Raw genomic sequence first — 14606 nt, 5'->3', positions numbered from 1 at the left:
CCAGATCAAAGCAGAATAAACAAATTAAAATCTCCATAATGTCTGGCTCATTCAGTATCATGTGTGAATTCTTTAAGGGGTGGGGGTTTTCAAATGCTTTAAGGTGGTTTTCTTGGATGTGATTGATTTCCATTCCATGTCACACAGTAGTGATTGAGAAAACATCCCCTCCTTTGCCTGTTGAAGTTGCTCCTGAAGTCTCTACTTCAAGTGCAAGTCAAGTTATCGCACCTACTCAAGTTACAGGTATTGTACTTCCTTTTTAGAACTAAAATAAATTAAGAAGTGAATGAGCTCCTGACACTTCTGTTCTGTGGTATTGCTGAATTACCATAGTGAAGAGAATGTGGCTGTAGAACACAAAGGAATACTCTTGAGAGAAAGTACAGAACAGCACAGCAATGAGGGTACTGTCAATAGAGCCAGGACTGGGCCCTCCCAGGATGTACCTGCCATTTTTGTGCCCCCATAGAAGGTAAAATTAATAATTCCACCTCAGATTACATGATCTGCAAGGGAAGTCCAGAAGTAAATACATACTTCTTGGATACAAGTCAGGTCATTAGATATTCTGCACATATGTTCATGAAGTATATACATGATCATGTTCATTAAAGGATGTAGACCTCATGGGATGTAGATCAGCATGTTCTACAGACAGCAGATGAGGAGTTACTGTAAGATGTATTTTTAAATGTTCTTTTGATGTTTGTGCTTCTCCTTTTTCTGATGTGTTAGTTGCCTTGTGTACATCTATATGTCAAAAGACATATATGTCATGTCCAAAAGACATGAATATTGTGCACTTACTGAACTATGTGGAGAGTTTAACGTGAGACTTCTTTTTGTTTGCTTAGAAATCAACGAATGTACAGTTAATCCTGATATCTGTGGAGCAGGACACTGTGTTAATTTGCCTGTGGGATACACTTGCATCTGCTACGAGGGGTACAAACTTAATGATCAGCAGACAAAGTGCTCTGGTATGAAATGATGCTTTCAAAAATCTGAAATAACCATGCTGTGAAATGCTTGAGATGTAGAATCTTGTCAGGGCAAATATCTACAGAGCAGTCAGGAGTTCCTTCCTCTACTGAATGCTTCCAAAGTTCGAACTAGTTTTTTATGTCAAATAAAATTTGCCAGGTACTCTCTAATATAGCCTTCCAGCTGCTCAGAAATGAACATGAATTTAATTAAATGGAATGAAAACCTTTCCTATTGTGACATGAGAGAAAAACTGATTAGGCAAACCATCTCCTCTCAGCTTTATATCAGGTATCTAAAATGTCAGACTGCTAGGAAGAAATACACTTCTCTTTGGAGAAAAAATTAATTGGTGCCTATTTCTCAGAATGATCTACCCAGCTATCAGCTCTGCTCTGCAGCTGGATTAAATCCAGGCATTTTGTTAGGTCATTCCTTTCAGCCTGCTGCTGAAAAGAGAAAGTGTATCATAAACATTGAAGAAGCACAATAGGAGATCTGAAAAGTGGAGTCTTCATCCCCTTCTAAGCTAGTAAATTCTGGAACAGAGGCTCTACATGAGCCATTTCAGATCTGGAAGCAGCTGTATCAGTATCTTTTCTTTATTCAGAGTATACTGGTTCGTCTGTAACTTGGATCAGAAAAAGTGTATTATATCATGTTGCCAGATGATATACTATCAACTTTTCATGCCACCAAAGCTCAGTAATTTCATGCTGTAACACATGCCATCAGGTGCAAATACAGTATTAAAAGGTAATTTACACAACACAGCCAAATAACAACTTACAATCCCTTTATTTCGTCCAAATTGTTTTAATGTTCCATGCTTGTGGCTTGGAACATTAAACTGGAACTGTGTTGCACACAGTGTAGTGATTTGAACAGTAATCATGTCACGTTCTTCAGGCCAATGCAATATTCTTATAGTCAAGCCAATAAGAGCATTCTTCTCCAACCGAAACTATTTAATGCATCTTTTTTGCATCTCTGAGGGAAAACATAGACTTTTTCAAGTAGTTAAAATAATTACAAGGTCGGTCTTTTCAAATGCATGGCATAGAATGCAGAAAAAGAATCACAACTAAGTAAGTTATTCTACAGTCTTATGTTTTCATTTCTTTTGTAGATATTAATGAGTGCAATCAGGCACCCCATCTCTGTTCCCTTGGACGCTGTGAAAATACAGAAGGAAGTTTCCTATGTATTTGCCAAGCTGGATTTATGGCCAGTGAAGATGGAACCGACTGTGTTGGTAATTACTGGTCTTCTTTATAGAAAATAAAAATACAAAAATTAATCAAGAAGCTTATCTAAACCCCACTAAAGTCCCCTTTTCAGTTTTTTTTACCTCAGTGCCACTGGTACTGGACTGATGCCTGCAAGTGTTTTTAACTGTCTGTCACCAAGAGAGGTAGTAGCTTCAATCACTTAAGTAGCTCTTATTACTTTTCAAAATGTTTAGTTGTTGAAAAACAAGAATTTGTTTAGTATCGTCCTGGTTTAGGAAAATTACCATTTAGTAAAATATTTTCTGTTGTGAAAAATCTCCTTCAATAACTAGCAGCTGTGACAAACCATATTTTTAAATATAGCTGCAAACATCCATGGACTTCACAAAGCAACACAAACAACCTGAATTGGCTGTGGTCATCCTCAGGTTAGCGCTGTCTTGGGCACAATATACACAGCAACACACATTGTGTTTGCAACCACAGGGCTGCTCATAGTCCTCATTCCTATAGCCTGGTTGTTTCTTGGACTCGTTCTCTTTGTGTTTCCGAGCTGTGAGGTACAGACTGAACTGCTCTGTAAGAACAACTGTGGGGTTGTGGCTTGCAAAGAGCTTCAAAAAGCCAAACTTACTTAAATGTTTAATTAAAGCAGAGTTTAGAAGAGACACAAGCATTCAGTAATTTCCTGGTGAAGCAGTTTCTGTTCTCTCTGTCATCTGCAGATTTTGATGAATGTTCAAGACCTCATACTTGTGGAGAAGGCTTTTGTATAAACACTCTTGGCTCATATAGATGTGAATATTGTGATAGTGGATACCAAATGAACAGGAGAGGGGAATGTGAAGGTATGTTTGAACTCTTCACCAGGAGTGATGGTGAAGTAAAATTGCCATTTATTGAGAGCACAAAAACAATGCCAAATGTTACTACTGTTTGGAATGATTAACATTCCCTGCTGTTCAATGGAGGCTTAACAGAGGGACAATTCTCAGGGGGTACAATCTTAAACAAGAAGCCTTTGTGGGTACTCTTCAATCTTTGTTGTTATTTGATGTCTGGAACTGCAATTCAATTCCTGTTATTTAGATTTAAGATGATGCAAAGCAGTTCCCCCACTATAGACAGGACCATCTTGGGGCAGCTATGTTAATGGCTCTCACCATGGAATTACTTAACTTTATTGTTAGTCCTTCCCTGCATACTTTACCAAGTTTCTGTTAAAAAAAAGTTACAACTTTTCCTATATTATAACAGGTAACAAATGATAAGTTGAATTTTTAATATCTATATCTTGCAACTATTTCATGTTGCAAGAGATCCTAGAACATCTGACTTAAAACTTCACATTATTTTTTAGTGTGATATTTTTACCTTTTTTCCTGTTTTTTTTTCATTTTCAACTTGAATTGTGAACTTAATGCCACAACCGGTCATTTCATTTTAAACATAGTTTTGTTCATGCTTTAGTCTCAGTTACATAGGACAGAATAAAATTGCTAACGTGTCAGGTTGCCTAGCAAATAAGCAACTTAGAGCTACCATGGATATATTTGCTGCTCTGAGCATTGCTGAAAGATTCCTCTTTCTATTTTTTATTTATTTAAATGTTTCTCATGCTCCACTCTTACAACTAGTCTTTGCAAATGTTCTCTGTGAGTAGGGAATCTGTGATTAAAATAGGCTAGAAATCAGAATATTACAGTACGTCAAATTTGTTATTAGCTTGTATTTTAAGTAGTGTGGTGGTAGTCCTCTATAATTTAACTTAACAATATGTAATTTCTGAAACCAAATTCTCTGTTGAAAGTTGTTTAAGGTTCCTTAAGGGAAAAACCCTCCTACACTAGATCCATCAAACCAAGGAAATGACACATTTGGGGAACCGTTACACCATATCATTACACCTTCACAGTATAGTCACCCTACTGACAGACTTCAGATTCCACAAATAACTCCTTTCCACCTTCTCCACACTTCAAAAACAAAGGCAAGAATCCTCCAAACTGCAGACAACACACACAGTTCACTTACGCTTCCTTACTCCATCTTCATTCTACCCTCAAGTTGTACTCACACAGTCCAGACAGTTCTGAGAACAGGTTACAGCAGAAGTGGATGTTTTTGTTAATTAATTAAAAAAAAAATCTCACAGCACTTTCACTGAGAAACTTTTGCAGGTCTGCAGTGTAGTGGCTGAAGAGGCCTGTTGCTGTTTTTATGAGAAAGTATTCTCAGCTGGACAATCACGATTCTATGAAAAATTGTGATTTGTGCACATCCAATGAGTTGTTCAGAGCTGAGTTGTTAAATCCTCTGGGGTCTATAGCCTTGTCTAGTTAAATTACAAGTATTGGAGGCTACTTGACTTCTGTGAGCTAGTTCTCAAAACTAGGAGTGAATTACCCTCTATGGTACGTGCTGGAGTAGCAGTCCTTAATTGCAGAAGACAAACCTGTTAGGCCTGGAGAAGGAAAGAAGTGGGACCTTAGGAAACTGGGTTTAGAGGTGACTTTAACAATTTAATTAGTTCTGTGCACTGCATGAAGCAAGTGTTTGGTGGGAAGGGTTATAATTATTGTGTAATTAAAGATCATATTATAAAATGATACTCATGCATGGGAGCAGACTGCAGTGAGACTGCCCACACAGTGTTAATTCCACCATCTTCTGATTGTTGGTCACTTGACAGCAAGTTGTTTTCAAATGTCATTTTTTGTATGCAGTCTCCTTTAGATTGCGTATGTATTATTGTATGTATTATGGGTTTCTTTGGTGCAGGATAAGAAATTCTTGCTCAGAGCCTAGATAATGAGTTCTGTGACTTTTTCAGGACCTATCTCTTGTTGTGGGTAAACTAGGACCTGTGGGTAAACAGTCTCTCTGTTACCCTAAACACAGCCAGCTGCAGTGGTGTGGCTTGTGCCTTCTGTCAGACACAATTAACTTCTTCCTCCCTGTAAACGTGTTTAATTATCATTCACACAGTTAAATTCTTAGTCCACATAATACTTACATGCTGCATAACTATGGAGCAATGGAGAATACAAAATTCCACTTGACTTTTAGAAGCCAAAGTTACAATTTTTATTGTTGTTGCAATGAACTTTCGAAGTCTGACTATAGGAAGAACCTCAGGGCACTTTAATAAAGGAGTGACATAAGCAAAGTTATTCTTACCTAAGCCAGAAATCTGATGTGCTGTATATTCTGGAAGGCCTACCAAAGTTTTGTAGTATAAGAGAAAATTCAGTTTCAGTTGCGTGTACTATGACCTAATATATTTCTCAGAGATGCCCCTTCACTGGTACAAATCTGTGTGAACTTGTACTTTCCTGTGTCTCTAATAGATGAAGTAAGCAACTCTTTACAATGCATTAATATAACAGGAGCAGTCTCAGAATAACCAATAACAGAATAACAGTAGTTCAGTGTTCTGTTACAGCTTTGACCAGTATTTCCTTTTATCTTCTCTTTTGAAGACATTGATGAATGCCTGACTCCAACTACTTGTCCAGATACACAGTGCCTTAACGCTCCTGGCTCTTACCAGTGCATTCCTTGCAGAGTGGGATTCAGGGGCTGGAATGGACAGTGCCATGGTATGTTTAGTACTCTTTGTTTCTCCAGTCATCTGTCATCTGTTCTGAGGTGCTGTATTTCATATTCCATCAGTGCTACAACCTGATGACAGCACTGTGCCCTGGGTCCCCATTTCATTCAATAATAATTGAAAATAGGAGATTTTTGAAATTACTTTATCTTCTCAGACACAGTATGTATGAGGAAATTGTGTTTTACTGTAGATAAATGAACACTGAATCTAGAATACAAACAATATAATTGTAACTACAAAACAAAATTCTTGAAATAGCAAATATGGAACCAAAAGGGGATTACTATCAGTGAAATACTAGTAGGCTGTTGTTTGGTATTAGCAAACGGAAAAGCATGTGAATGCTAACACATCAATGTGACTAGCAGATTTTTCAACAGGATATGGGACTTTGCTCACAAAGCACATTAATGAAACTTCTTAGTTATCTGTATGTCCAGCAAAATATTAGCATATCTTAAAGCACCTTGTCTCACTTCAGGTTAGGATTTTAGGACAGATTTCTCACATTTTACTTTTGTTGATTTGTTTTTAAATGTTAGATTTTTAATTTTTTTCAAATCAATTTTGGCTATTTGAGATAAAGGTAAGAAAGAGGAAATTAATCCATTGGACAGAAAGAAATAATCTTTTGGATTTTGAATGCCACTTTTTGGGGTACTACCAGAAACTTAAATTTAACATCAGTTGTGTAGGATCTGCTGTCTGTTGTGAGTACTCCTGACAACTTCGTGTAGTACATGCCCTATAATTTGTGATAGTTGGAATAAGCAGGGTACCTGAACAGGTGTACAATATCATACATATAGGGAGTGTTTGCATTATTGCTGTACGTCAGATTGTCAGTGTAATTCCATAGCTTATTTCCTAATGGCTCCTAGTTGCTGTGATTTGGTTCAGTTCACAAAGCAGTCTAAGAGCATTGGTTGAAATAGCTCTGGAGGATGGGCACCTGCTGTGTTTCACCTGCAAATGTGCTAGAGCCAGGTTACAGTGAAGCATCTGAAAAATGCATGGTGTGGCTGTCAGATCCTCACCACAAGTTTTTGCTGTACAGAATACATCTTTTTCAACCACTGTGTTTTCTAAAGAAGGCATACTATCTGAACAAATCTGCCATGTCATAGCCGCATATTTGGTCTTGTAATGTGATTTGCTGTGGAGGAATGTATTTCTCAGGTAATTTCATCAATTTCAGTGGAGTTGTAGCAAGATATGAAATGTTTACAACAAATTAATGGGCTTCACTTAGCACAGATTACTCCACACTCATCTTTGTTTTGTTCCTTCCCACCTGCCTGGATCCCTGCTGCCCTTGCGAAGAGTGTGGCACATGTACTCTGTTAGAACAGTTCCCTCTTAATTAACTCCTTTTTTGCAAAAATGTTTGCTTAATTCTGCATTCTTTCTCAATATCAAGCTTGATTTCCGTACCTATTTATAAAAATAGCCTGGTTGAAGATGCCATGGCCTAACTTTCACTTGCTTCATTCTTGCTAACCAGGTTAGTAGGAGCAAAATGAGAGAAGTCATTGCTTTACTCAGATTTACAAACAGAACTAAGTCATGTCTTGGTTCCAAGTTACTGAAACTTTTTTACTTGTATTACTGCATGTAGTTTCCCTTTTTTCATTTGTTTTATGAAATGTTCTAAGCCTAGACATCCTCACTCACTTCATTAATGATGTGATCAGTTGATTTTTTGTTTATCCTAGACTTACATCATATTGGAAATGAGCCATACACATTTCAGAAAATGTAATGCAGACAGTTTGTCTTAAATCTGTAGCTCTGCAATATTGTACAGCTTAAATACACTAGAAAGGAAAATATTTCCCATTATCTGTGAAGGATATGTAAGTCCATTTTTCCATAAATTCATTTGTTTCTCTTGTTAATTTAGGTCAGTCGCAGCTCTGCTGGTTTTCCCCAATGCTGTATTTTTTTTACCTCACTTCATTCCTCTGCTTGCACTTTATGCCATAGAAAATCTGCTGTAACAATTCTACAGTTCTTTGATGCCATTTACATTGTAATTTTCCAGGGTTTAAAGCCAGGAACATAGCCACTTTTGCTTCATTAAGGCAAGCCAATCAGTTTGCTTCAAACTTGGGTAGAATACATTCAGTTGGAGTTGAGATGGGAATACCCAATGCATATTGGAATTAAAAAGTGACACCTGCAGACCTTGCCTCCTCATTGTCTTGAAATTGCCACTGTCCCAGATCTTACAATGCATTTGTGTTGTACATGGGACTATTTGAAATAATTGGTTTTTAAGCTTACTTCCAATCACTGATTTATTTTTTTCTCTCTACATTTGCACATTCAAATAAATTCATGTATCATAATGTATCTAGAGCACACTTCTGTGTGATGATGAACAAATTAAAAAAATAGATTGACAAAGCTCTCTAGATCGCCTCATGTTTGTCATTGTGGTGGATTTTAGAGCTCTGTGGTTAACTATCAATATTCAGCTTGTACAGCTTTAAGGACTCCATTAGAAGATATCAACAGTAACACACAGGTCAGTGGGGCTAATCCATGTACCTTTAGCCATACTGTAAGGAGCTTCAATAGAATCAGTTACAGGTCTGGATTTCATCTTAGAAGATTTAGATTCTGTTCCTTTTTTTCTGCTGGTATTATGGGGAAGCCTCTTGATCTTCGAGTCCCATCCAAAAATCAGAGATAGCATTACAGGTTTCTTTTTCGAGCAGATTGGAGATAAATAAATGAAAATGAATGTGTAAGAAGCAGGTTTGTTGTTCAGCGTGAACTTTGTGTGCTTGACTGCTGAATTAGGCTCTGTGCCTTTTAACAGATTCTTCAATTAGAGCATTGATTATATATGTTAAGAGCAAAGGTCATGTTTTGTAGAGCAGGCACATTTTGCAGCAGTAGGGATCTGACAAATTAGCCTTGAAGAAAGGTAACACCTACTGAACTGCCACAGCAGAGCACCTGTGAATCTGTGCTGTTGTTTCTGGGAGGATGCCACTTCATCTTCTTGGCAGGAGGAAATCTTATTTACAGAGTTAGAGACTTAAGTGAGGAAACAAGAACTGTAGGTCATTTGAAATATGGATGATAATGGTGATTTTTTTTGTGTCTGGGGAAAGATGGGCTTTGTCAAAGTCAGATGGTACAGGAGCTTGTAACGAACCTTGAGTGATAAATACATATGAAGAAAATAGTTATTGCACATATTCACAATAGCTAATAAGAGCTATGACGATGATTTAAAGATGTCTAATCTTTTTCCAGCTTTCCCTGTGATACAGCTGCCTAAATATCTCAAGTGCTTCAAACAATCTGCTGGCTTTTATGTTGATGAGGTTTGTGTGCTTTCTGGTGGTAAAAGACAGGATAATTAGGAGTAATATGATTTCTGGCACATAAAAGCACACAAAATGTAGTTCTTTTTCTGCATCAGTGAAGCTAAAAAAATACAGCTTTTTCCATACAAACAGGGACACATGCTTGCTGTTGACTATACCCCCAAAATAAATAAATGAAATTTGAAAATTAAACTTTTATTTTTTTAAGTGAAAACCACTGCTAGGAAAAAGACAGTAATTGTTATTTTAGAATACAGAATTAATTCTAGCTGCATTTATAACAAAATATTTCATTTATTTCTATACCTGATTTCTATTTTGTTGATTTATACAAATTGCATTCAGAAGGAATTCTTGAAAATTATTCTTAAATAGTAACATAGCAGTTTTCATGTTGGCTAAGGAAAGTGGCCCATCTAGTTAATACCCTTCTTTCAAAGAATGATGAAAGTAGGTATCTATGGGATAGCTTATAGAAAAAAAGTTTCATTCAATTCCTTCTAAATAAAGGATGGCTTGTGACTGGGAAGATTTTTTTATAATCCTGTGGAGTTCTTTGTTGCATATGTAGATTAGCCTTACAAAGGGACCTGAATAAAGTGCAGAAATCCCATTGAAATTCCTCAGGAATTATAGCCATGCTTATGGCAGAATTTGAATAAATTCCCAAGATCAACTGAAAGGTGGTTGTACCCAAGATAATTTTATACTTGTGCTTTCTTTCTTTTCACAGATATAAATGAATGTCAGTATGGCAATCTCTGCACAAATGGACATTGTGAAAATCTCGAGGGATCTTTCAGATGTATTTGTGGTCAGGGTTTCAAACTCTCTGCATCAAAGGATCAGTGTGAAGGTAGGAAATAATATGATCAAAATTCATAAGATTGCGCTTACCTTTTAGATAATGTTTTTCATCTTTTTTTTTTTTTTCATCTTCCTTTTAATGGAGAAACACCAAATGTACTACACCAATGCTAAAAACTCCAAAATATAAGAATATGTATTTCCATTTTATGGCTTCCATGATCACATTGTAGATTTTGACGTGTTATAAAGCCAATCAAGAACATGTAGTAATATTTATGTTGCTAAATTGAAATTTCTGCAAAACCCTTGGCATATCTGGCATTTTGGAGGTTTGGGGACAGTGGCTTTTGCTGCCTTAATTGCTTTTCTTTCTATTTATCTTTTGTTTTCTTCAATGAGGGTGAGTGGAATCAAAAAACCTAGAGTGCTTCCTTTTGAAACTCAGCAGCGTTAGTTAACACTGAGCTGCTGCTTGCATTGGTGTCACTACAATTCCAGGGGTACATTGTGAGAGAGAGAATTTGGTGTCATATTTCTAAGAACAGTACCTGTACCACCAAAGTGTCAGTTTCCACATTTCTTCCATGTCTAAAATTCCCATTGGGACTGCCCCAGTGGAACAAAATTAGGTCTGATGTTGGAGTGAAGTAGTCTGAGAGAGAGCCTAGCGTGTGTACAGGAGGTATGAATATTTCTCTCCTTAAGGAGAGGGGACTCGAAACTTCTCCCTAATGGTGAAGATCTGGGACAGTGTCTCCAGGCTGTGGAAGCACACAGAAACCTCTATGTTTCTTGTCAGATGCTGTGTTTTCTTCTTTTCCCTTTCCCTCACCCTGTCTCTGTACAGCACCAACACTTGCAGACTTCTGAGTGCTAAAAATATTACAATAAAACTAAATGATCATTCATGTAAATTTGTCGGGAAGTTTGAAACAAAACATCAGTATAAGTTATGTGTCTTGAGTGAGTTAAATGTGCTGTTCTGGACGTACAGCAGACTGGTCTTGGGGAAAATATGTAGACAAAATTTGACTGCTTCCTCTGAGCCTTTCATGGAAAAGAGCCCTTGCCAAACTGAGCTGGCATGTGCAGACTGTTCTCTTAAAGTGCACCCTTCCGAAGTAAGGACCCGTACACATGCCCAGATGCTTCATGCAGCCCCACAGCTTTCAATGATCCTTAAATTCTAAACTTCTGTGGTTGTAAAGGACCATTACTTAAGAGGTCAGACTACATAGCCATAACAGAGACCTGAAAAACCTCATTGAGTGATTTTCAGAAAGACACTCAGCCATGCCTAAATGCTAGAAGTGACTAAGAACATACCATATCAATTTAATTATGGGTTCTTAATGAAGATTTTATAAATAATGGAGGGAAAACAAGCTTCCTAGCTCAAACAAGACATGTGCTATGTTCTGAATTCAAAGTGCCACTCCCTGCCAATACTTTGAGTTTTCCATAGGAAAATTTAACTTTGGTATTCAATTCCATCTGTTAACTCAGGCTGACCCCAGTTTATGAGAACTGAAGCACAGAGGGATTAGCAGTGTTGTGGAAGCAAAGAGACATTTCCCTCCACTTAGATGACTAATACTGTTACAAGGCAAGTATTTTAAGGAGCCTTAATGTACAACTTAACAGGGGAACAGCCTGTCAGTGTGCATCTGAAAACCACACCCTGTTAAAAGGTGATGATCCTGCTGGAAAGTATTTTGTGGGTTTTGCTGACTCACTGAAGTGACTGACTTGTTACCTTTGCCAGATACAATAGAAACAAAAGCAGCTCTCAGGCGGCCTGTGTGTGTATTTGTGAGTCTGTGTGTACCCATTTGTGCAGAGGGATAAGTTGACACTGCAGGACAGAATGCTGAACACAGTCATCTCAAGGAAAACATGCAGTCTGCAATTTCATATAATTTTATGCATCATATTGACTGTCTGTATTTGTTAATAAATAAGAACAAGAGAAGCAGTACTGGATATTGACACTCTGCTTTGCTGTTTTGTTCAGAATTGATCTTTGCACCATTTGATTAGTAATGGGTATTTTCATGTGTGTTACATTTTCACTGTCTCTTCTGCTGCAGATATTAATGAATGCCAGCACCGATCGCTCTGTACAAATGGACGCTGCAGGAACACAGAAGGATCTTTCAGATGCATTTGTAGCCAAGGTTACTCATTATCATCTGCTGGAGATCAGTGTGAGGGTAAGCTTAGGGACTTAAGCTACCCATTCATTTTTTTCAGTAAGGTCTTGAGTATTTCACCTATAGGCATGAACTCTTTTGAGAACAGAACAGAAATATGTGTTGCTTCTCTTTCTTTCTCTATAATGTCAACCTTCAGTAATCCCCACCTACACAGCCACATAATTAATGGATTCTTAGAAATAGTCCCTGTCATCTTTCCATATACAAGAAATCAGTACATGTGTTTCCAACAGTAAGATTGGAAGAGCAGTTGACATTATTACTGAAAACAATGAAGCCTTTCCAAACCTTCTTGTTTATATTCTGACACAGAGGTTCCATATTATAAAAATTTCTGCCAGCAGAGGCTATTCTCATGGGGGCCTGCTAAGTTAAAACTTCTTCTCTAGCTGGTTTTGGGAACCTGAAGCCAGCTCAACAATCACATGTGCACTGGCAGGAGAAAGTATATAGTGTAAGACGAGCTCCAGTGGATCTGCTGGAGGTCACAGCTTGCACCATGACCTATGTACTGAGCACATAAAAACAAAAGTAAGAGGTGAAAGATGTACAGTAAATGTAGGGAGAAATGTTGTGTTATAGCAAACAAAAACTTTCTATTGTGTCTCAAGTAGAACAATTTATTTGTCCAGTAATTGGCAAACTGACTTTTTCTAGTGCATCGTTTCAAAGCAACTCCCTCTTCTCTGTCATTGGCTGTAACACCTGATATGGTACAACTGCTGTACTACTCATGATCACCTTGAGCATGTAAAATTACTTACTGGTGATCTTCAGAAAAGATTGTACCTCAGTTACTTTCTTATCTCACGCTAGCAGCAGAAAACTTAACCTCAGTTAAGATTCACTGTACATGTGGTATTAGCACATAAAATCTTTTCGGCCTCTAGTGTGCTTTCTGTAACTGCTGATACCATGGAAGATACAGCTTCTTACTGCTCTTCTACCAAATAGTGTTCTGCTGCTGGGTTATCCTCCATACAGCACTTGGAAGGCTCACCTTCGTGAATCCTCCTCTTCAAGTGACCCAGGCAAAAGAGCAGTTCCCTCTGAGCCAGCTAAATGCTGTTTTCTCACAACAAACCTATAAAGGACTTTATCATCAGCGATTATACTGGATTGTGAAAATGAGTGACAGCACCTCTTGAAGTTCTCACCAACAAGGAATGAGGATAATCTCATAAAATCTCCATAGCACACTGCTGCTCTTTGGTACTGACCTATTTGAAGAATACATTTGTGGAAGAATTTAACACAAACTTTTCAGAATTCCTGGCGAGTACCAGCATCACTTGCATCAGCTTCAAGAAATGTGGGCTGATGATGCAAGGCTTGTGAAACTTGTGTCAAAGAATTTTACTCTCATCTGGCTTCAAGATCTACATGAATTGAAGCAGATGCAGAGATACTGTGTCAAGAATTGAAGAAAAATGTGGTGAAAGGGATCATGGCTCTTCCTGCCTCCCAAAGGCAAAACAGACAATAGGAATCATTCCTGACAACTGGTCATCTAGCCTGCTCTTCAGCAGATGAGATTCCAAACTTCTCTTCAGACTGCTTTGGTGCATTTCATACATCCCAAGAAGTCATGGTAACTGTTGCAGCTCTCCATCGCCCAGCCTGTCAGGACCATGGTCCATGCTTTATTTTCAACTTTTTCTTGATCTTGTTCAAAGGCAGTTTTCAAGACAAAATAATTTCGGACTCTTTCAAAGCAAAAGAAGAGGGATTGGATCAAACAAGGAAAAACGTTAAAACTGCTCCCTCACCCCAGAATCTTTGCCTCATTTGCAAGTCTGCAACCAAATCTAGAGCTTCTCCAACCCGTGACAGAGGGATTAATTTCTGTAGAGACAGTTTGTTCACTGAAACTTTTCGTAAATATTACAACTCCCCCACAAAATCTATTAATCTCTTGAAGTGGAAGGAATTCTTCCGTGCTTTTATTATATCCCTTCAAAATTTTCTGAAGTATAGGATACTGCAGACTGCTTTTTGCACCTTGGAAACTAAGTTTAAACAAACTGTGCTTGTTCTTATGTCAGTAGGAATGGTTGGTTCTACTGTTCTAGCTGCTATACATTCAACACTCTTGGTTTTCCTCACTTTGTACTGGAATTATTTTTGAAGGCTCCTTGAAGTATTCAGTGCACATTTGGGGAACTGAGTTGGCTACAGTTTTAAATCTTGTATTATTTTCATATCAGTGAAGGTCCTCAGCTTCACAACCATGTTCCCATCTTCATGAAAATGGCTTTTCTTGTGACTGTTACTTCAGCCAGATGTGTGTGTGAACTACAGGGTGGAGTTTCCATGAAGACAAAATCACCTTGACAAGACATCCAGTGTTTCTCTGCATAATGGCCTCTGATCTTTGGACTAGCCTATTTACCTGAATGTT

At 37.7% G+C, this 14606-nt stretch overlaps 1 protein-coding gene across 1 annotated transcript in view; it reads left to right on the top strand.

The window, feature by feature from the left end:
- LTBP1 (latent transforming growth factor beta binding protein 1) overlaps nt 1-14606 on the top strand; it is a 190371-nt gene that overhangs the window by 126998 nt on the left and 48767 nt on the right. The window contains exons 14-20 of the mRNA XM_018085320.2: nt 148-246; nt 858-983; nt 2117-2242; nt 2945-3067; nt 5702-5821; nt 9913-10035; nt 12080-12202. Coding sequence (XP_017940809.2) covers nt 148-246; nt 858-983; nt 2117-2242; nt 2945-3067; nt 5702-5821; nt 9913-10035; nt 12080-12202 — 840 coding nt within the window. The remainder of the gene's footprint in view (nt 1-147; nt 247-857; nt 984-2116; nt 2243-2944; nt 3068-5701; nt 5822-9912; nt 10036-12079; nt 12203-14606) is intronic.

The sequence above is a fragment of the Manacus vitellinus genome, unplaced genomic scaffold (genome assembly GCF_001715985.3).
Source record: "Manacus vitellinus isolate BGI_N305 unplaced genomic scaffold, ASM171598v3 scaffold_8_pilon, whole genome shotgun sequence".
Taxonomy (NCBI): domain Eukaryota; kingdom Metazoa; phylum Chordata; class Aves; order Passeriformes; family Pipridae; genus Manacus; species Manacus vitellinus.
This window is presented reverse-complemented; position numbering and strand designations above follow the sequence as displayed.